The following is a 21,403-nucleotide window of genomic DNA, read 5'->3' as shown; positions in this document are numbered from 1 at the left end:
CCCTTCTAATCTACACTTGTGCCCTTCCAGGTTCTGAAGACTAGGAACATTGACATTTAATACCCTTTCACTTTGGTAATATATCATACACACATACACTTGTTCACATGTGCAGATTCTACTGATAACTTAATTGCTAAGAGATCCCAGAAAGGAAACTTCAAGGTATTGAGGAGTGTAGCCCACTAGGGCCAGGGTGGGTATGAGAGTGGACAGGCTGCTGGGAGCTCTGGGCAACAGATGTGACGTCCCCCTCGGACGCAGAACAAACAGCAGTGGCCTCACTGAGGAGGAACTCAGGCGAACTGGGAAATGAGCGCCACTTCAGCGCGGCAAACAGAGGGGCGTGTGTTGAGGTGGGTGGGGTTCTGGTATTTAGGTCACCCCCCAAAAAAGGGAGGGTTAGACTCAAGCACTGAGATGTAACATGCTTTCTGTATTGCATTACTGTCCATGCTCTCACTGTTTCATGTCAATTAGAGAACTTCATACTGTAAGTTGAAATGTAGAGAGTAAGAGAGAGGAAAAAAACCCTCTTCAGAATCATCCATGTTTAAGTCTGTTGCAAGAAATCGGCTTGGTTCAGTTTAAACTCCATCCATCAATCCACTCTGAGTCTCTAGGACCCTCACATACCCTTTTAGCCCCGTCTGACTTTTGCAGCCCTCTGCCAGTTAGACCATGCTGTTAACAATCCCCACAGTCAGGAGAGATGGGACTGAGCAGGAACCTCACAAGCCTTTGCTAATTCACACAGGACTGAATGTGGCCCAAAGCCCTGGGTTAGAGCAAGTGTAGACATTGGGCCAAACTGTTGAGACGGCACAAGGCCTGACCTGTAGCTTACCACTAGTGGTTCTGGTTGTTAGCCTCATCACAACTACAAGTTTTGGAATGAAGGAGCATCAGACAACATAATCGACTTTCAAAAATAACTGAAGGCAGGGTCGAGGGCTAGCAGAGAGATGGTTCTCAGAACCCACTGTTGGTTTTTCTCCATCCCAAACCTTGGCAGCAGAAAAGCTAAAAAAGGACCCTCTGGTGTGCTTGTCCTCAAAACACTGCACCGCCTCTGTAACCACAAAATCTGCACCTTCTCTACTTCATGGCTCACTTATGCTGAGGTGCCCCAGAGATACGTACATGATGTAAAAAAAAACCTTAGTCTGAAGAATTACTGTAAAGAATTTAATAACAGCTATACCGGTAGTTAAACATCTGCTGACAGACCTGATTCCAAATCAGTTCTTGCATGACAGACACGGTATTGAAACATTAACAAACACCTTTAACAAAGAAATATTCACATTCTGTCATCACAAAACATGATGTTTCCTTCTCCATATCTACTTTCATACTCATACATGGCACAAAATGTTCAGAAAGTCATTTTATAATTAGATAAAAACATACATAAATATATACATCAATATATTATATTTTCCATATGTTAACTTGTAAAAACCCATACCGCATCAAGTATTCTAAAATATAAAAGTAAGTACTCAGACCAAAAAAAGCCCTAACCAGTCACCAAATTGTAATGTCCATTTCTGTAAACTGACCACTGTCTTTCTACATATTTTTTCATCTGACATGGATATCAACACCGTCAGATACTCCATAATACATCTGTATACATATTTGTTTTTCCTCCTAAAGACCTCTTAAAATCCTTTCTTCTAGCATTGTGACTGCCAATAGCCCCTGGTCCTAGCATAGATTACTTTTTCTTATGATGACTGATGGATAGATGATTAACTCACTTAGACAAATGTATTTGTTGTAAGTCGCTTTGGATAAAGGCGTCTGCTAAATGCCATAAATGTAAATGTCTGTCTCTATGCAGAACAACTATTTGTAGTTTTCAATTAAGGAATACTTTCATGAGAACACTTCTCTACAATAAATTAGTTCACAGATACATAGTATACCAAAACATTGAATAATCCACCAGAAACACAGTTTCTCAAAAAAATAAATAGAACAAGGCACTCTATTGTGCTATATTCATTCTGTCATTGATAGCATTTTAGAATATCATTTATAGACCCAAAACCGAGAAAAAGACCAAGAAAAAAAAAAATATATATACAAATCTAAGGCTATTACGCAATCATGTTGGGAAATTATGAACACGTCTAATATTATAGCTACAGAACTGCTAAAATGCAACACTTGTGGGGTATGACTCAATTACTTGATTCATGGCCTCATATTTCTGTGAAATACTGAAATGTCTTTTTTTGGTCAGAGAGGTAGCCATGTTATTCAACAATATAAGCAAATTCCTTGTATGCACTGGGAGAACTCGGGATTGGTTTCCTTGTAGAAGTCCAGTACAGTTGTGTAAACAGGTGACTAATCCTACTGTTTATGGCCCCTCCTTGGAGTCAACATGTGTTCCACCTCCATGGCCCCCACCTGCTGGTCCAGTTACTTCCCTTGACCAGTCAGATCTCAGTCAGAGTCAGCAGGACCTGCCCCCCCACATCATCTATGTGGATCTGGAAGGCATCCTCATTGGAGTAGTGCTTGATTATGTTGTCATCCATATGAACTAGGATCCTACAGATGGTACAGGAGAATAATTTAGCCTCCGAGTCTTTTCTACAATAAAATAAATAAATAAATGTTCCACACACAGATACAATACAAAATATAGATCATGATGAACAACAGAGACAACAGTCTTACCCTTTTTTGCACCTCTTGTAGACTTTCCCGATTTTCCCAAATGGCAGCTCATATTTTTCACTTACCTAGAGAGATTATGTAAAACATCAAACAACCCCATGAAAACTAGGTGTACACAATACAGTACATTCCATTGAATGTCACTGCTGATGCCTGTACAGTTTCTGACAAATTACCACTTCCTGTCAGACACAGGAAGACAAACAGGAAGCAAACTCCTATTCCTGAGACAGAGGGTGGCACAATTTACTGAACAGCCATCATGTGATTAACAACCAATGGCAATAAGTTTCAAAAAACAAAAAGACAAAGGCACTCATACAGTATGAAACACACTCAAAACATACACACACAATAGGATACTGGGTGAAAGGCAGGAGTCATAAGACACCAGGCAAAGAGACTCACCGCCTCCAGTAGTCCACTTAGAGTGGGCGTCCTCAGCATGAGGGCATCGAACACCTCCTCCGTCTCCTTCCTGACGTAAAGCAGGACTAGAGGGACAGCGAGAGAGGAAATGAGCTGTGAGATACCAGATCAACACCCACGGTGTTGGGAGAGGTGCCATAAGCCTGAGATTGTGGTGTAGAAATACATTCAAAAGGAACAAATAAAGTGAGGAATCTACACAAAGGTGATTTTAGACATTGGTGTGAGACAGTTTCACACATTGATGCAGTAAGTGGGATGGCATTGTCCTTGACTAAAACAAAGAAGCCTGTTGTTCTCTGAGGTGAGGTAAGCCATCAGGCTGACACACACCTCCCCCACAGAGAGATTGACACTCAGCTAACCCGTACACTGGAGGAAGCAGGCCAGAGTATTTACTCTACTCCTTTAGAATCTTGAGAGTTGGCTGAGAGCCTAGTAAAAAATATACTAGCCTGCGAAAGACTACGGCAAACAGCAAACAACCCTTCTAAGAACGGCCCCTGCACTTGAATTTGAAAACCAATCCTGTACATGGACAAATGATCACGTTCCTTTGGAAAACTGACTGACAGTGTGTATGTATTGGTGTGGGTGGGTGAGTGAGTTTGTGTGTGTGTGTTTTGTGCATCAAAGGGGGCGGGGCTTTGCTACCAGGAAGCACGTGGCCTCTGTTTACATGTTTTCAGTCAGCTGAGCTGCGTGCGAGTGAGCCAGAGTAACGCCACAACCACAGGACACTCTGCCAGAGACGGCGGTTCCCCGTCTGTCTCTCTCCCAAATGTGCTTTCATTTCTCTGTAGATTTGGCCCTTCAATATATAGACAAAACTGAAGGTACCGTTAAAGCTTTCTCTCTCTGCATGTCTCTAAATTACCTTTCTCTGGGATGTCTCTCCTGGCCCTCTTGTTCAAAGCAGAGTCAAACTCCTCCTCGTTGTGGGAGAGCGCTCTCTTCTGTCCCAAGCTGCAGAAAGACAAGCGCAACAGAACAGAACGCATGACTATCATCAGCCACAAGTGAATGGAGAACCCACAGTGAATGACTTATTCTGGGTCTGGGTCAGGCGGCAGATGGAATTCAATAGAGTGGCCATTGATAGAATTGAAATGTTACTATATTACAATAAGTTCTATGTTGTATCAAAAGACAAACTATACTCACCCATCCTCACCATCGTCTAATAGGCATGCCTGTTTAAGAATAAAATGGAGGATGTTCTGTTAGTTGAGGGATACACCAATGAAAATAAGGACAACATGCTAATGACTAAAGTGACACTAAAGACTAAAAAGTGTATTGCGTCTTTGTTATTTGCTGATATTTGAGCTCTTTAACATCCCTGGGGAACACTTGAGAGCCACCAGGACAATAACAACATGTGATGTCATGTCTAAGGAATGTTCACCTGTGGTATTTATTCAGCTGGCTTAGGCCACAGGTAGAGCTGAAACTCTCCAATGTACCAACACAGCTGATTAGAGGATGGTCTCTTTTGTGTGAAAGTTTGTGTTCTTTGTTTTGCAGTCCTATTGACAACTGTATATGAATAAGCAGCTATTTGGAGCCTAAACTTAGCTGAAAACATGCAGTTATCAAAGGCTACTCCTAACAAAGCCAACCATTAACTATTCCAGACTATGGCCAGTCTGAGGAGGTTCTGCAGTTTAAAGTGGGAAACACTTACATGGCGCTGGTTACTGGAGAAGTGGACCTCGGGAATAAAGAGGACAGGTTTTGAATCCATGTCACTCATGGGTTTGAACGCTGTCATGTCCACATGCCTTACTTGCAGAGGTTCTTTCGCACCTGTGACAGTGAGGGAAGATTTTTACATTTAAAAACATGTAAAGTGACACCTGGGCAGAGGTTGTTGTTTAAAGGTGTGTTTTTTTTCTGCAGGTTTATATTTCACTGAGACCGGAGACTTATATTCTGAACTAGGAGTGAGTTGTTGTGTTTATGTGTGTGCTCCCCCTCTAGAGTCTACTGCCTTGCCAGGTCTGTTTCTACTTCAGGTTATTGAGTGACAAAGTTGATCTGGTTTGCTTTTGGGAGTTTAGGCCAGGGTTTTGTACAAAGAAAAAAAATTGTGGCAAATGCATTTGTAAAAAGCACTTAAATAAAATGTGATTGAATGATTGATTGATTGAATCAGGAGCACTCACAGGCTGCTGTTAAATCCTGGGACCTCCCCTTCCTACGAGACTGTTTCCTGTCCTCGTCACGGATCTTGCGCTCTGCACCTTTGTCACAGAACACCTTGATCTGGCAGAAGGCTCGGTGCGCTAGCTTGTCACCATGGTCATCAAGGTTATAGGTGTCAATCTGGAGGTTGAGAAGAAGACCCCTCACTCCTTTCTGAGGGGAGAAGTCTGTACTCAGACAATTCACCGACACAAAGATCTGAGGGAGCAGAAACAAAGAAAAGACAAATCGATAGAAGGTTCAAATGTATGAATGAAAACAATGAATAATTGAACAGACCATTCTGAAACACATGAATATATATTTGTTTCCATTGAAGATAATCATGACATTTCTTGCATACAGGTGTAAAGTCAGTTACCCTCACAAACTGTCTGTTTCTGAATAATGATTCCATTTCATAGTGTATGTCTCCCCCACCTGGACATCTTTGTTACTACACTTGTGTCTAATTACATTGGAATAGAAGTCGTGCTCTTGTTCCATATTGTTCACTAAAAGATTATATGAAATGATTCTCTCTTACCCGTGCCTCATCCTTAGTGTCCCATGTGAAGGAGATGGCATTGTAAGCAATCTCTTCAATGTTAGCAATTGTATTGAAACTCTCTTTGTAGTCAGCTGGGGAAAACAAACAGGATAGTTTACACACTCATCCTGAGAACAAAAGCAAACATGACCGTTGTTATAGTGTGTGTGTGTGTGTGTGTGTGTGTGTGTGTGTGTGTGTGTGTGTGTGTGTGTGTGTGTGTGTGAGAGAGAGAGAGAGAGAGAGATGGAGAAAGAGAGCACCTGTGCGTGTATGTTGGTGCATGTGTCTAACTTCTTACCAATATCGATGCAGCGCTGCTTGGCTGTGTGCTGTCTGCTGTGCCAGTACCTCCAGTGTTTAAGCTGTTCCTCTGTGAACTTTTCCTCCGCAAAGACCAGCATTACCACACTCTGAAAGCCCGATTATAAACACATTCAAACACCACTACTGATGCAAAACAACAACGAAATACCTAATGCATTATTCCCATGTTTAGGTCTATAGCAGTAAAGTGGCAAATGTTATAGAATAGCTTTCTAGAGAAATGGTAATAGTATAGACATTGGCTCATACCCGGGCTCGGCCACTGTGGTTGGGCAGGTCCTTGGCCCTGAGGGTGATGGGATAGAACTGGCCCTTGTTCAGGTAACTCATTTGGCCACTGCAATTGCCACTCTTGACCCTGAGAGACTGAGGGGCCTCGAGCATGTACTCAAAGTTTTGACTGATAAAGAGAGAGAGAGAGAGAGAGAGAAAATAGGGAAGGAGAGGGAGAATACTTAACAGACTACAAGGTTATCCCGATGTCAGTCTTGTCTTTGATGAGAGCATTGGTTGAAAAATAAGTAATTTTCTTATGTTTGGCTGGTGGTACCTTGCTGCTGAACTGAAGTGAGGGTAAGCTTCTGGTTTAATGGAGGCTATGCGTAGCTGGAGCTCTTCAGAGAGAGGGAATATCTGGGGGTTACAAAGCAGTCCAGGTTAACCTCAGCACCATCATACAAATAATAACACTGTTTCATACTGGATCATTTCAAAACAACACAACAACACAAGAATCTTAGTGAGGAAACAAAGAGTTGAGGACAGAAAGAAAGAGCCTACCTCATTTGAGCTGTCTTTATAGGACTCTGGGTAGGTTGAGTCTGGGGTCAAGGACTCGGCTCTGGGGCTGTACGGGCTGTGGTTGAGCTGCCCACTGAAGCTCATGCCACCAGAATGGGAGCTGTTGGTGCCACAAATGCCCACAGGGTAAGAGTGCAGGGCGCGCTCTGGAAGGACCGAGTAAGTGGGTGTGTTGGTGGTAGAGATGGGCCCCATGGAGTCTGTGGTGGGGAATAGAGGCGTCTTGTCCCGGCTGGATGAGCCTCCCTGCACCACCAAGTTGAGAGGGACTGTCGTCAGAGTGGTCATGGCCAGGGCAGAGTCTTGAAGAGGAACCATATAGTTTCTGAAAAGAGGAGTAAAGATTATCTCTAAACTACTGTCATAGGGATTCACAGGGGACGCTTTAAAATCCCAGAAATCTGAAGCCACGCCCCTCTACTGGGGTACAGTAGTCAAGTTTTCCCACTGACCCGACTGCAAATAGCTTACTGCTAAGCCACTTTCCACATTCGCTGTAGTTGTTATTTTGATGTTTCAACGAACTTGTTCATGGGATTGGGGTGTCATTATCAAAATAGTTCACCATCAACCACCTGCATTATAGGTAAAAGACAATTATACTACACTTGAAAACGCATTAGAAAACCCCATTGGAAACCACACTTCTGTACCCCAGTAGAGGGGTGTGGCCATTGTAGTCTATTACATCGACACATCTTCTCTCCAAAGGATAATGATGATATCCCTTTGCTCCAATAAATGTGTATCTCTTAATCTGTATAAATATGTGTCCAATAAATCGGTATCACTGTATCTCCACTCCACTCCACTCCTTTGAATGATATGTTAGTAGACATGAATTGTCTATATAAGGCACGAAGCAGGGTCATTACATTCTGTTTGGATCAGCATCACCCAGATGAACCTCTGTTTTGGGCTGTCCTGTAGATCTCTTGTCCTTTGGCACCTAGAAAAAGAAAACACATTATTATAATGCAGAAATGATGCGCCACCACTCCTGAGATAGAGAGCCAGTGAGAGGGTGAAATACTCTGTGAGATGGTGGAGGTACCTTATAGTAGTCATAGAGGAGGCCCAGAGCATTGGCACTGTCCTCGTCCCCGTTGATGCTCATCATGGCTTTGGAGGCGGCTGTCAGTGGGTTCTCCAGGAACATCCTCCAGGCTTCATCATCCTCTGTGTAGCCGTGCTGCTGACCACCGTATGCTGGGTCATTCGGCAGCACCAGCACCCCCCTCTTTCTGCACATGGAGAGAAACCAACGATACAGTCAGGAAAACTGAGATGCACTGCGCACTATGTAAGAATGTGAACTGGCACGACAATTATGACAAATGAAAACCGCCAGCTATCGCCTTGACATTGACTTCCACTCTATTCAAACGAAACAAGACAAGGGACATAACATTTAAGTGTAAGCAGTGTGGCCTTCAGTAGTTGATTGTAGATTTCAATTTCTGACAGATCTTGAAAAATACAGTTAAGACCTTTTGCAGTGCTTAAGGTGGGCAAAACTGAGCAGAGTACCCCTAAACTACCCATAGAGGGAATGTGAAACAGTCTGATGAAATAAGGAGGGAAATGTTAACTTCAACTAGTGAGCTCTGAGAGATGTAATCCTGCTCTACCAGCAAGACAGGTCTTCTCCTGGCTGAGCCAATAAGCTGTCTCTTGGTTTCCTGACTGTTGACTTTGAGTATGTGACTCAGCTCTATGCTTAAGACTTCCATTGTTTTGCTTAAGATCATGAAGGCTCATTATCATTAATGATCCTGCTTTTAATATGGATAAAAAAAACAAATCTGATGTTTAAACAGGAGAACTGTGTGTTGCCCAAGAGGTGAATTGATGATAGTTGCATTGAATAGATAATTTCTCCTGTCTTTATTTTGCTATCTAAATCAATGAGATTCCTTTTAGATGAAAATGACCTCTTTTCATTTTGTGTGACTATGTGTGACTTCATTTTGCCAACTATGCAAGTTACTAAACATAGCAACACAGAAACCATAACTGACGGAATGCTCGTACGACAAGGATACAACAGGTGGAATCACCATAATCTGGAGTACAAATAATTCAGTACGAAATGACCCATACAGCAGTGGTAGTCTAACAAAAGTAATAGTTCTGTATCACTAGGAGCGTCATGATAAATGCACCTCCGCACCTGTCCTCATACTAGGACACAAATGGACCATGCAGTCGCAGTCTACTTACTTGCCAGATTCCTGTGTCATTTCTCTCCGTCGGACTGGACTTTCTAGTTGGAACGGTAAATCCAATCCGTCCAGTGAAAAAACTCACGATGCACTGCAAGTGTAGACAGCTGCCAACCGCGTCCTCCAGAACGAGTTTTGTCACCTTTTCTCGTTCGATGAGCGGTACCTGGTGACTTTTACCTGGGATAGGGCAAGCTGTTGGACTGCTATGACGCAATGGGCGGGGTTTCTAGGTAGATTTACATAGGTTACTACATCACTCCTGATGAGCGAGCGTCGATACACCCCAGTTTCATTGTGAGAAGCGCATGAGGCTGAGAAGAATCCAGTCCGAAACGTATAATACCAAAGTAAGTCTGTTCTCTCTGGCTAACATATTCAAAAGGTTTCCCCTACTCACTGAATGACAGGATCTTTTCTGAACTAAGCCCTAAACATCCATTGACGGACGTACATTCCATGCAACCACAGATTCATAGAGGGAACAAAATTCATGACAACATCAGTTGAAAGTATAAATATATAGTTTACTGTACAATGGACATATTGCAACTGTAATTACAGTGTATACATAGTAATTCATATTTGGGAGAAAATCTGATGCAGTTTGTACAAAAGGTATAAAGAGGTGCATAGAGAGAAGATAGATAGGTACTTTATTGATCCCTGAGGGGAAATTAAGGCGTTGCAAAGTGATACAACTTCATATCAATAAACAGTATTTGGAAATTCAAATGATGATTGGCCAAAATTAAATGACTCCCTTTAGTCACCTAGAACGTGTTTTTCTGGTTTATTTTCTGGGTTGTTTGCCTGTCGGTTTTCTGGGCGTTTCTCCAGCCCTGGGCGGGGGCCTGCTCTTGAGGAGGCGTCTCTCCACCTTCAGCACTTGTTCATATACACAGTCTGGTTTCACCCCCATGAGGAAGGAGAAGAGCTCCAGCAGCCACAGGTAAATCCTGGGGAGGGTTGGTTCCATCTCTTCATAGTGGCTGTTGCAAGTCCTGATGAGGAAAAATAAATAAATTAATAACGCCTACGGATGAACGGTCTGGGTGTTGAGTGCTAATCTTTGAGCACATCTCCCATATCCTATAGGGAATTCTCAACAACAATCAATACATTTTTACACTTACATCTACATTTATGGCATTTAGTAGACGTCTTTATCCAAAGCGACTTACAACAAATACATTTGTTTTAGTAAGTGAATCATCTATCCATCAGTCATCATAAGAAAAAGTAATCAATGCTCAGACCAGGGGCTATTGGCAATCACAATGCTAGAAGAAGGAAGAATTACTCTTTTTTTTAATAGGAGAGAAACTTGTACAGGGGGGTAGTGGGGATGAAGAGGTCTTTAGGAGGGACCATTAAGATGTAGCCTGAAGAGATGGGTCTTCAATCTATGGCGGAAGATTGGTTGTTACTCTGCAGTCATGACAGCAGTGGGCAATACCCACACAAGCTATAGCCTCAGCTAACTGATGAAAATGAGTAAAGAGAGGCTCAAGAGAGAAACGGAGAGAGAGAGAGAGGCTGGGTAGATTTAATCGGTGCTGACAGTGCAAACAGCCCTCATCTCAGGAGCGAACACACAGACCTACATAGTGATTTCATTTAGACTGTCCTTGAATAACCTTGGTAGGTACTACCACAGAGGGTGGTCTTACCTGGTCTGGCAGGCCCTCAGGGCTACATGCCAGTACTCTGGGTTGGAGGGCTGTAGTGTACCCCTCCGTAGCCTTACAACACTGTCCAGCCTTTGCTGGTGCAGGCTGGGCCCATCCACGCCCTCCTCCTCCCCCCACCGGAAACAGAAGCTGGAGGGACGGGACAGTGGAGTTGCAGTGGGGGAACCAGAAAGCTTCTGGAAGCTCATCTGAAGTTGCTCCGCAATACCTGGAGACGGAGAGGTGAAAGTGGTGAAAAGAAGAGTGTAAACAAATACGAGGAGAAAGCCGAGGAGACAGAGGCCTTGGAAGGACAGTGGTGGTAAACCTCCATGTAGTTTGTACAAGCTCTTTTTTTTTACGGCCCATTTACCACGTAAATAGTGGACACAGGGTAGTTCATTGAGGGTGTTTTTAGGGAGATGAAAGAGAGTTTAATATTTGAGGGACACCTACGTCTTCTCTTGAGGACCATAGACCTGTCTTTCTTTGAGGGATAAAGAGGTTTCTTTGACTTCCAATGCTTTCTGTGGGAAAAACAGGACATTAATAAATAAATTATACCATTTTGAGAGAGCAGTTTTGAATAGATGGCTAATAGTGACAGAGCCAGTTATGCTGGCAGTGGTGTCGATGTGGGTACCCTGCCTCACCTGGCTGTGTTCTCCTTCTGTCTCTGTCTGGCTCGGCTCAGAGCAGACTGCACCGTCTTATACCACGACATCAAGTTGAAGCTGTTCTCATCTGTCAGACATGTGGAGAGAAAAGTTATTAGTGGTATTTGTTGTCTAAATAGCCAGGAAATATAAAACAGTTAGAGCAAATAAGTGACAAAATAGCTTTCTAACGGACAAGGAAGTAATAGTCGGAATGATGAACTACAACGTCCAAAGTGCTTTGTGCTCCCAAACCAGCAACGGAGGCACGTCTAAGATAAGACACACGTTAGTAAACACAAGTGATAGATGCACTGCAGACGCAGGTGATAGATGCACTGCAGACGCAGGTGCAGTGCTTGTGGATGTAAACACACCTGGCAGTAGCTAATTCTGAAATGGTAATGATACCCATCTTATGATCTACAGAACACACTTGGAAGCTGTTTTCACATGCCCACATATTCGTAAGGTGATCTGGACAACTTTTACATTAGCTGGCAGATGACAGGAAAGAGGACTCTTAACACTTACAATGATAATGCTGTAGCAGGGACTCCTCAAAAACAAATAGCAGTTTCCTAACCATGAGCATAATGTATAGTTCATGAGCTATGACTTTATTTAATACAGGGGGGTAAGTAGTCAGAATTGGGAATCATGACAGGTTCTAAAGTTCCCTTTAAATGCACTGTCTTGGTAGCCTTTCAACTGGAACATTTGTGCCCCACCATTGTGTTCTCAGGGAAGAATGTCACAGTCATAGAGCTGAGCAATGCAGAAAAACAGTACATGCAACATTCTTCAGTTGCAGATTACAGAAGGTACATCGGTCTAATCATTGGGATATCCGTTACAATTTGAAGGAAAGCGAAAACTCTAATTCTCTTTTCAACATTTCTTTTTCCAATCCCAAGAGTACAACATGATCAAACTTCTTGATGAATAAACAATGTTAACTCAACCAGGTTTTGCTCTGTGGGCAGTGCTGCACATAGACAATGAAGCGTGTTCCCTAAAAGGCATTCCTGTATCGAAAGATCTTCAAGACATTTATGCAAATAATCCCATTGCATAATCCTCAAGAGCATTTATCTTGTATTGTTGTAGGATAACTTCAGAGAGCGACGGCAGTGGAACGAATAACACATTAAATCAGATTCATCTTACATTTAGATTGAATGGATTGGTTCTCAAGCATAACAGGTGTCAACATATATCCAGTCAACATATTCCATGGCTAGGTAGATAAAATAAAAAAAAGACAAACAGCTACCTGGACTCTCCTTCTCCTTGTCACCTGCATCATTAGATAAATCCCTGGAAACAGAGGAAGGTTTTAAGGTTAAGCAGCATCAAAGTACAGTACAGTAGTCAGCACACAGTGACATACATTTAACAGTCAAAAATAGACAAACTTTCCAAACATCCCATGATATCTCAAAGAGCATAGGTCGCTTAGCTGACACAGGCTAACACTGTGAACGACAGGCAGTATACCATTCAGTGTGGTCATCCAGTTTGAAGAGTAGCTTCATTGCGACAATGATCAAAGCTGCAGCCTGAATGTCGTAATGTTGGAGAGGGGAGTTCATAGGTTCAAACGTGTGATAGGACTCATCTGCCATACCAGACTGATGCATTATCCGACACACCCAGTCATGCAGTTCATCTGAGAGGATAAAACCGAGAAACAGAGACAGAAATAGACTGAGTGAGCATGGGTGTGTTTGTAAGACAGGTGTTTGAAAGAATTAAGCATTAAGACGTGGAAGAGCAGAATAACTCATGGTAGAGACGTGTGTCTAAAGCAACATACAAAATAAAAATAAAATGGAATACATGCATTTAAAAGGGGCAATGTGAACACAATAAAGTACAATGGTTTCCTTTGAAGTGACTGACAAGTTTCCAACGGAATTATGCTGGAGGCAGACCCACCGGGCAGGTTGGTTTCAGTGAGGTAGCGGAGGGTGAGCAGGGAGGGGTGCAGCAGGCAGTCCTGGTTGATGGAGGGGAAGGGGGGCAGCCCAAGGAACACAGCCAGGGTCTGGGCCTCCTTGTGCAAGGCCCTGTGAGAGGGAATGGACTAGGGTACAAACAAACAAACACAGGGTCAGCCATCAGACAACCAAGTATACTATTAGTAGAGTTACTACAGTACGTGTTACTCTTCCTTGCAGGGGGAAATAGAAATTCCGGAGCGCGATGACAGTTTAAGATGTAAATGAGCAGCAGGTGTAGCAGGTCTCCAGGCATGTGGGAACAGGCAGCAGTTTCTGTTGCACCAGGGCCAACATTCTGATCTCCTCATATACATTTTAATGCATGCATGTTCATCACCAGTCGCTTAGACTACTGCAATAGCCTTCTCTCTGGTCTCCCCCAGAAAAGTATTAAACACCTACAGTTAGTTCAGAATGCAGCTGCAAGAGTATTGACTCACACAAAAAAGAGAGACCACATTACCCCACATTATGCCACTACACTGGCTGCCTGTGAGCTTTAGAATAGATTTTAAGGTTCTTCTTCTGGTTTTCAAAACGGTAAAAGGTTCAGCACCAAGATACTTGGGTGATTGCATTCAGGAATATGTGCCTAATAGAACCCTTAGATCCTCCACTGCTTCTCTCTTAGTGACTCCAAGGCCAAACCGTAAGAGAATCTGTGAGGCGACTTTTAGCTGCTATGCCCCTAAGCTTTGGAACGCCCTACCAGGCCATATCAGAGGCAGAAGCTCTTAACACCTTTAAGAAACTTCTCAAAACACACTTATTTAAACTTGCCTTCACACACATCACATCGCCCACCCTCGACAATCTACACGCTCCAGCAACAGCACCATCAGTATCAGTACCAGCACCACTACCAGCACCAGTTTCAGCACAAGCCGTGGCCAACAGCTCCAACACCAGCACCAGGACCAGGAGAGGAGCGACACCCCGCCCCAACAGGGAAGTTCACCGCACCTTCCCTCACACACATGTAACAGCCTCACTAACCCCTTGCCTACGCCTCCACAACCCAACCCATCGACTCCAGAACAAGCCCCGGTGCCAGCCGGCATCACCAGCACCAGCCAAGGACCCTGAGATGATCAACACTTGCTTTGTACAGGGAAGTACCCTGCACCCTGCACCCTGGGGTGTGCACCTTCCATGTTTCCAGGTTGCAGCTGATAGTGTTGGTATATGTGTGGTCTCCCCGCCCCTAGGGCGGCACTGAGTTGCTGTCTGCTGTGACGTCATGTCAGATCGGGATGTCCCACACTCATCATGACAATTTGTATTTTGTACTTTTTGCCTGCCCAAACTCGACATCTATTGCACGCCTGACCGTCCTGGTAGGGGGATCCCTCTCTGAGTGGCCCCTCCCAAGATTTCTTCCATTTTTTTTGTTTTCCTGTAAGGAACTAGGAGAAGGGTTTGTGATATGTTTGCTCACCTCCACTCTGAAGATGAGTGCATCTCTTCCGTACAGCTTCATCTCCTCTGGGAAGTCTTCATAGGCGTTCACATAGGGGATGTGTCCCTCACTCACAAACCTGCACAGCACAGAGACTCAATTGAATGAGGCCACACCATTCAGCAAACTGCGACAATCACTTTATGTTCAATATTTTGAGTATTGTCCACCCCCGTGCCAATGACCTGAGCAGATCAGCTAGTGTGATGGCCTCTCTGGCCCACAGCAGAGACAGGTAACACAGGGCCAGGGTCTTGGGCATGCTCATCAGCCTGTGGCCCCTCCTCTGGCATGGAGTGAGGTAAGAGACAACATCCACAGAGCCAGAATACATAGGGGATAATCCGCCACTGGAGTGACCTGTAAAATACAGGTACACACATAAGACGCATGCACGCATGCACGCACGCACAGACACAATTAGCTTAGCTAGATCAGTGTCCTGGGAGGCGTTGTTCAGCCTGAATCTAGTTTAATTTCCTGTACCTGCTGTACTGGCCATATCTACATCCCCATCTGTCTCACTGGCAGACATCATGGAATAGTCACTCATAACAGACTCTGGAGCGCTGTCTGACTCAGAGTCACGAGAACGCTGGGGAGAGCAAGAACACAATGATAGCGTGAGGCTAGAGGGAGAGAGTAATGTTAAGTAAATAACACAAACATCATCAAATACATTTGGAGAGAGTGGTGAAGCCTGTTCTCTAGACTGATTAAGTCAATTTAATCTTGTTAAAATCAGTGTGTTGTTGGTGGTATTTTTTTTGGCTATCTAGCCTGAAGCCCTGGGACCTAGTTTCTGTTGAAAGCTGAATGGATGGCTCGGTTTGAAGCCAATTGCTGGCAATCTCCAGTGGGAGGGCTTGAAACTATTCTGCAAGGTATTTAAGTCCCTACTCACCTTTGACTACAACTAAATACATTTGAAGTGAGTGGTGAAACCTGTCTGGCCGTTAGGTGGGAGGGGCTGCTTCCCTGCTAAGTCACCAGCAATTACAGAATCTGCATTTCTATCTTGACGGTCAAAGAGCGACAGCCTCCTGACACGAAGACGAATGAGTCAATCGAGGAAGGCCAAACTACTAAGTATTTTTATTCTATTAGTTTATTTTTTTGATCGCTCTTACCAGGTGACATGGAGAGGATTGCTGTCCTCTCCACGAGCCCTCACCACTGGGGTCCCCCAGGGCGCTGTCCTAGCGCCCTTACTGTTCTCCCTCTATACCAAATCTCTTGGTTCAGTAATTTCCTCACATGGTTTCTCCTTCCACTGCTACGCAGATGACACTCAACTCTTTCTCTTTCCCCCCCTCTGACTCACAGGTGGCAACACGTGTCTCTGTGCGTCTTGCATTACATTTCTGCCTCCTTCTTCCTTCTTCTAGCATTGTGACTGCCAATGGCCCCTGGTCCTAGCATAGATTTATTTTTCTTATGATGACTGATGGATAGATGATTCACTTACTTAGACAAATGTATTTGTTGTAAGTCGCTAAATGTTGTAAGGTGTCTGCTAAATGCCAAAAATGTAAATGTACATCTCTCACACACACACACACACACACACACACACACACACACACACACACACACACACACACACACACACACACTTATGGGTTTCCCATACAAGTGTATAACTAAATTAGAACAACACAGAAGTATACAGTAGACTTACCACTTTAAATTTCACAGCACGCATTGGTGTATTAGTGTAGGCCTGTCTGCTTTTCTGGAGGTACTTCCTCCAAAACTGACACAGCACGTCATCCTACAAAAAACCAAGAATGCATTAGTTTACACGAGTGTGTTTAATTTGATAGAAGAGCATTGTTATGTTTCACTCGTCCGGGCAGTGTGCCATTTCGGGCAGTGTGCCATTTCAAGCCATGACATGAATTGAAATCCTCTTTTGTCCGTTGATTTCACATGGAATGACCCAAGTGTTATGTCTATCCCCAAACCCTGTGTGTCCTTTCTGACAGACCTTGAACTGGGCATTGACTCCCATGGCCAGCAGGGCCTCAGCCTGGTGCTTGAGGATGAACTGGAAGCCCTCACACACCATCCACTGCCGTCCATGCTCTGAAACACACACAGACACAGACACAGACACACACACACACAGACACACACACACACACACACACACACACACACACACACACACACACACACACACACACACACACGTCAGGCATAAACTTGGAGCCAAAAATACGCATCCAAAATCATTTGTGGGTTATTATGCACACAGAGGCAAACCTTGGTTTTTTCCTCTCTTGCCCTTAGAGATGGAAGAGACTCTGTTAGAGCCGATCATAAGAGATGTCTCCGCAACTTCTTTGGTTCTCTGTGTGTTTGAGGAAAAAGAATACCATGACAAATCATCCATTTAATAATATTAAGCAACACTAAATGTGTGTTATTCATACTCTCTCTGCTGGTCCAAACATTGCTTACCTCGATCACATTGTGACAAGATCTGCAGTAAAACTTGCCCTCGTCTGATATCCCCCAGTCCACCAGTCCACACTGCCCACATGGCTCTCTGTAGCCACCCTACATAGTTACAGAAACAGACAAAGTCAGTCAGTCAGTCAGTCAGTCAGTCAGACAGACAGACAGACAGACAGACAGACAGACAGACAGACAGACAGACAGACAGACATAAACAGAGAGGTGGCAGACACAAACAGACAGAGAATCATTCACGCACGCGCACACGCACGCGCGCGCACACACACACACACACACACACACACACACACACACACACACACACACACACACACACACACACACACACACACACACACACACACACACACCAGCCAGTTAGATGTTGCACGTTGAGGAAAAAGTTGCGCATGGGGCACAAACATTAATACTAATTGATCGAACGTACCGTGTGTTCTTCATCCATTTTGGAATGGATAGAAATGGAAAGATTGCTAACTAGCAAGTTACAGGAATGAACCGCTCACAACCACATGTTAGTTTGTTGTTTTGGAACTGGAACTTCCTGTGTGTTACAGGTAAATACATCCGACATGAAACAAAGTAACAGCAGTCATTAAATCTGACTGCAACATATGCTAAGACATTTATATTTTGCTATTATACAACACTTATTAATCAAAATTATATTAGTGTGCCAAATTTGTTACAGATATAATATGGCGAAACCACAGAAATTGGTGGTTTCTCGGTTTATTATTACTAAAATGTGACATGTCTGACGAGTTCCCACAGAGGGCGACATTGACTGCGGAATAGATCAGTCTGCTGTTGAAGTATTGTACTGTAAATGAGTTAGCCTTTTATTACTAAGGTCATTGTTTCCATTTACCATATTGTAGGCCATACACAGGGGACACAAAAGAGAATCCACTTTGCTTTCATGATTGTGTATGTGCTAATAATAGTGGGTGGGCGTGGGTGTGTGTTGCGACCATAGTTCCACTGTTCCGTTTCTGTGGGTGTGACAGCATGAGAGAACACCATGGAAACCAAGGAAAGAGGGGATAGTGGGTGGATTCATCGGTTGGCAAACCCAGTTGTTGGTGTAAGTCTATACAGTATTTTCAGAAAGGTTCCCTGGATGAAGCCTCCCTGGATGGTTGACATTCTTATTACACAGGTTATACCCCAGCTATGTAGTCTTGATCCATCAAAAGGGACAACTGCCCCTGAAGACTGGTTTAATATCTATGAAATATTTAAATGTTCATAATACACTGCGCCATCTGGAAAGCCTCTTCAACAGACTTAATTCTTATCAGCTTTTGATGACTGCTGACAATCGGCCACTGAATTCAATCAATCAATCACAAAAAGCAACATAAAAAAATGACTTCACTGTTCTTCTATTACATTGAATGTGTATGTTTCCAGGTAGACATATTGTCAGATAGCATGCTTAAGATTGCCTTCTACTCTGAGAGATGTATTAGGAAGGCCAGGAAGATCATCAAAGACAACAGCCATCCCAGTCATACCCTGTTCTCCTTGCTTCCATTGTGTAGACGGTACTGAAGCATCCAGTCCTGGACAAACAGGTTCCGGAATAGCCCCCCCCGCACCCACCCACCCACCTGCTCAGTGACATTGTACTCCATTGACATTGCACTCTGCACTCTACACTGTACTACCTACTGCTGCTACAATAATTCTGTATATTTTATTTTGACTGTATTTACTGTTTATTACTTGTATTGTTTATATTTTATCCTTATTACATTCTATTGTTGATGTTGAGTGATGTTGTAGAGCTGCTCTGTCTCAAGCATTTTGTTGCATTGTATACTTAGTATTCAATGTAATGACAAATAAACAAGACTTGACTTGATTTGTCATTGCCAAAGTGAGACTTGTTGTGTAGTGTGTATGTTCTTGTTGAGGGAGTGGTGGTGGTGGGTTTTGTGTTTTATGTGAAATCCACTCTCGTATAGTTTTTCCCAGCCCCAGAGATGCCTGAACATGAGACGCCTCAACCTCCAAAGGGCCAATTGTATGGTTTACTGCCCCCCAGGCAGACTCCAGCTTTCTTTATGCAAAGCAAAACCCTGTTGTCTATGGAAATCCGTAACTGCCTGCCTGCTTCCCTCCCTGCCTGCCTGCCTGCCTGCCTGTCTACACACCACAAACACAGCACAGTTTGAAACCCACTGTCGCCGCTCTTGCTGTGGTCCAGCAGAATTTGTATTCTTTTTGTGTTTCACAGATGGTGGAGGAGGAGGAGGAGGAGGAGGAGGAGGAGGGGAAGGAGGAGGAGGAGATGGGCGTTGGTTGTCAGGTGATGTAGTCTTGGTGACACAGTCTGTTTAAAAAAACCCAGAAAAGGGCCACAGAGTCTGCTAACATTATTGCATGGCACAATCATGAATATTTTAGTCTTTTTTCATTCCTTCTCTCTATCACCACTCTTCCCCCTGTACAGTGACAATGGCTCCACAGCTGCAACATGCAGGGCTAAAGCTGTGGTCTTATGTCTTCTTTCTTCACCTCAGGCGGTGTGAGAATGTGCATGTCCTCAGAGAATGTGCGTGTCCTCGAAAATGTCTTTATATAAAAAAACTAAAACATTCCCTGTATCTTTTACATATGTTAACGACACATTATTTCCTGCCGCCCCTAACCCTACCCCCCCCCGCCCCACACACACACACACACACACACACACTTTTGTGGTGGCGTGATTGGAGTCACATTCCAGGGCCCGAGGTTGAGGCCTGTGTGGCATGTTTCCGGGGTGAGGTAATGTGGGAACGGGAATGTCTCTCTCTGCGAGTACAGGAAGGAGACCATCCCCAGAGAGTCTGTTCTGTCTGAAAGAATAGCTTGACTGAGGACAAAAATGGACTTTCAGACTCAACAACCCTGAAGTGGTATTATTGTTACATCTCCCTTTTACAGTAAATCACCTTGGACTGACAACATGTTCTATTAAAATCATGCACAATTCATCTTACTTGTCTTCTCTTTTTACCGGGTGGGTGATGTAATGTATTCATTGACAAGCATCCTCTGATCTGATGATAAAACACAGAAGATCTGATGATAAAAGGTGGTGAGGTGTTTTTCATGTGTCGATTTTCCCATTCACTGCAAATCCACACAGATGCTCCGCGATGGGTAGCTGCATCCCCAACACTCCGCTGCGCTGGGCTGGTCTCCATGGCAACGCGGAGCTCAGTGGCACCCTCGGTGAAGGGTCTCTCATGCATAATCAACACTGAGAACTGTTTTCTGTCTGCTCTTTTCAAGTGATCAAAGTACGACCAAGAAGAGACAACTACGTACCATATTGACCCAGCAAAATAAGTAGCCAATTAGAGCCATACAAATCATATGAATGCATTCATTGCATTCAATCTAGAACACGAGATATATGTCAAAAGACCATTTCAGAACATGAGTGTTTGATCCCGTCTGCTTTATGATTGAACTAGTACAGAATAAAAACATGGATCTATGTAGAACATGAGTGCATCTGGACCCTAGTGGCAGCCAGAAAACAGTTCTCCCCCTGAACACTGCACTGTGCAGTTGTAAAAACATAAACCAAAAAAGGAGCCTATTGCTGCATAATGTAGTATGTACTATGTAGTATGTAGTATGCATGAGAGATTCTATAGTAATAGTGTCTTGTTTGGCTGCTGATGGCACTTTATGTTGTTGTTGTCCAATATGGCGGCACTCCTCGACTGCACTGGAGGCTAATGAGAGTCCACAGTATTTACAACAGTAGATATTTCAGAGCAGGTAAAGCCAGTTACTGTCTAGGGAGAGAGTTGTCTCTCGTGGATACTTCACACTCCCTACCCCCTCTCTCTTTCTCTTCTCTCTCTCTCTCCCTCTCTCTCTCTCTCTCTCTCTCTCCCTCCC

General features: G+C 43.8%; 2 protein-coding genes across 2 annotated transcripts; both read right to left on the bottom strand.

Annotated features, from left to right (window-relative positions):
• Positions 1-1,180: 1,180 nt before the first annotated feature.
• Positions 1,181-9,351, bottom strand: LOC310818185 (grainyhead-like protein 1 homolog). The gene is made up of 15 exons (XM_083688998.1): positions 9,215-9,351; positions 8,046-8,235; positions 7,867-7,940; positions 6,971-7,316; positions 6,741-6,823; positions 6,440-6,590; positions 6,165-6,276; positions 5,861-5,955; positions 5,295-5,532; positions 4,814-4,935; positions 4,291-4,319; positions 4,004-4,092; positions 3,106-3,191; positions 2,698-2,762; positions 1,181-2,568 (listed from the first exon to the last, which is right to left on the bottom strand). The coding sequence occupies exons 1-15, from the start codon at positions 9,232-9,234 to the stop codon at positions 2,454-2,456; spliced, it is 1,815 nt and encodes a 604-aa protein (XP_083545124.1). The 5' UTR covers positions 9,235-9,351; the 3' UTR covers positions 1,181-2,453.
• Positions 9,352-9,753: 402 nt separating this feature from the next.
• taf1b (TATA box binding protein (Tbp)-associated factor, RNA polymerase I, B) lies at positions 9,754-18,026 on the bottom strand. The gene is made up of 15 exons (XM_083688579.1): positions 17,922-18,026; positions 17,477-17,575; positions 17,279-17,366; positions 17,001-17,098; positions 16,692-16,784; positions 15,497-15,605; positions 15,196-15,370; positions 14,990-15,089; positions 13,487-13,634; positions 13,046-13,217; positions 12,822-12,865; positions 11,543-11,633; positions 11,346-11,416; positions 10,890-11,118; positions 9,754-10,220 (listed from the first exon to the last, which is right to left on the bottom strand). The coding sequence occupies exons 1-15, from the start codon at positions 17,937-17,939 to the stop codon at positions 10,010-10,012; spliced, it is 1,746 nt and encodes a 581-aa protein (XP_083544705.1). The 5' UTR covers positions 17,940-18,026; the 3' UTR covers positions 9,754-10,009.
• Positions 18,027-21,403: the final 3,377 nt, after the last annotated feature.

Source organism: Argentina silus (assembly GCF_951799395.1).
Source record: "Argentina silus genome assembly, chromosome: 17".
NCBI lineage: Eukaryota > Metazoa > Chordata > Actinopteri > Argentiniformes > Argentinidae > Argentina > Argentina silus.
The sequence above is the reverse complement of the archived record's forward strand: the minus strand, read 5'-3'. Positions and strand labels throughout refer to the sequence as shown.

Bases quoted from the DNA above. Each gene is read 5' to 3' on its own strand.
- taf1b (XM_083688579.1), bottom strand. The intron at 13,218-13,486 runs GTGGGTCTGCCT...TTATCCTCTCAG, and splicing joins CACTGAAACCAACCTGCCCG to ATGAACTGCATGACTGGGTG. The intron at 12,866-13,045 runs GTATACTGCCTG...CTCTGTTTCCAG, and splicing joins CTGGATGACCACACTGAATG to GGATTTATCTAATGATGCAG.
- LOC310818185 (XM_083688998.1), bottom strand. From the start codon at position 9,234: ATGACACAGGAATCTGGCAA. The intron at 4,093-4,290 runs GTGAGTATAGTT...GTCTTTCTGCAG, and splicing joins TTAGACGATGGTGAGGATGG to CTTGGGACAGAAGAGAGCGC. The intron at 2,763-3,105 runs GTGAGTCTCTTT...TAATCTCTCTAG, and splicing joins TAAGTGGACTACTGGAGGCG to GTAAGTGAAAAATATGAGCT.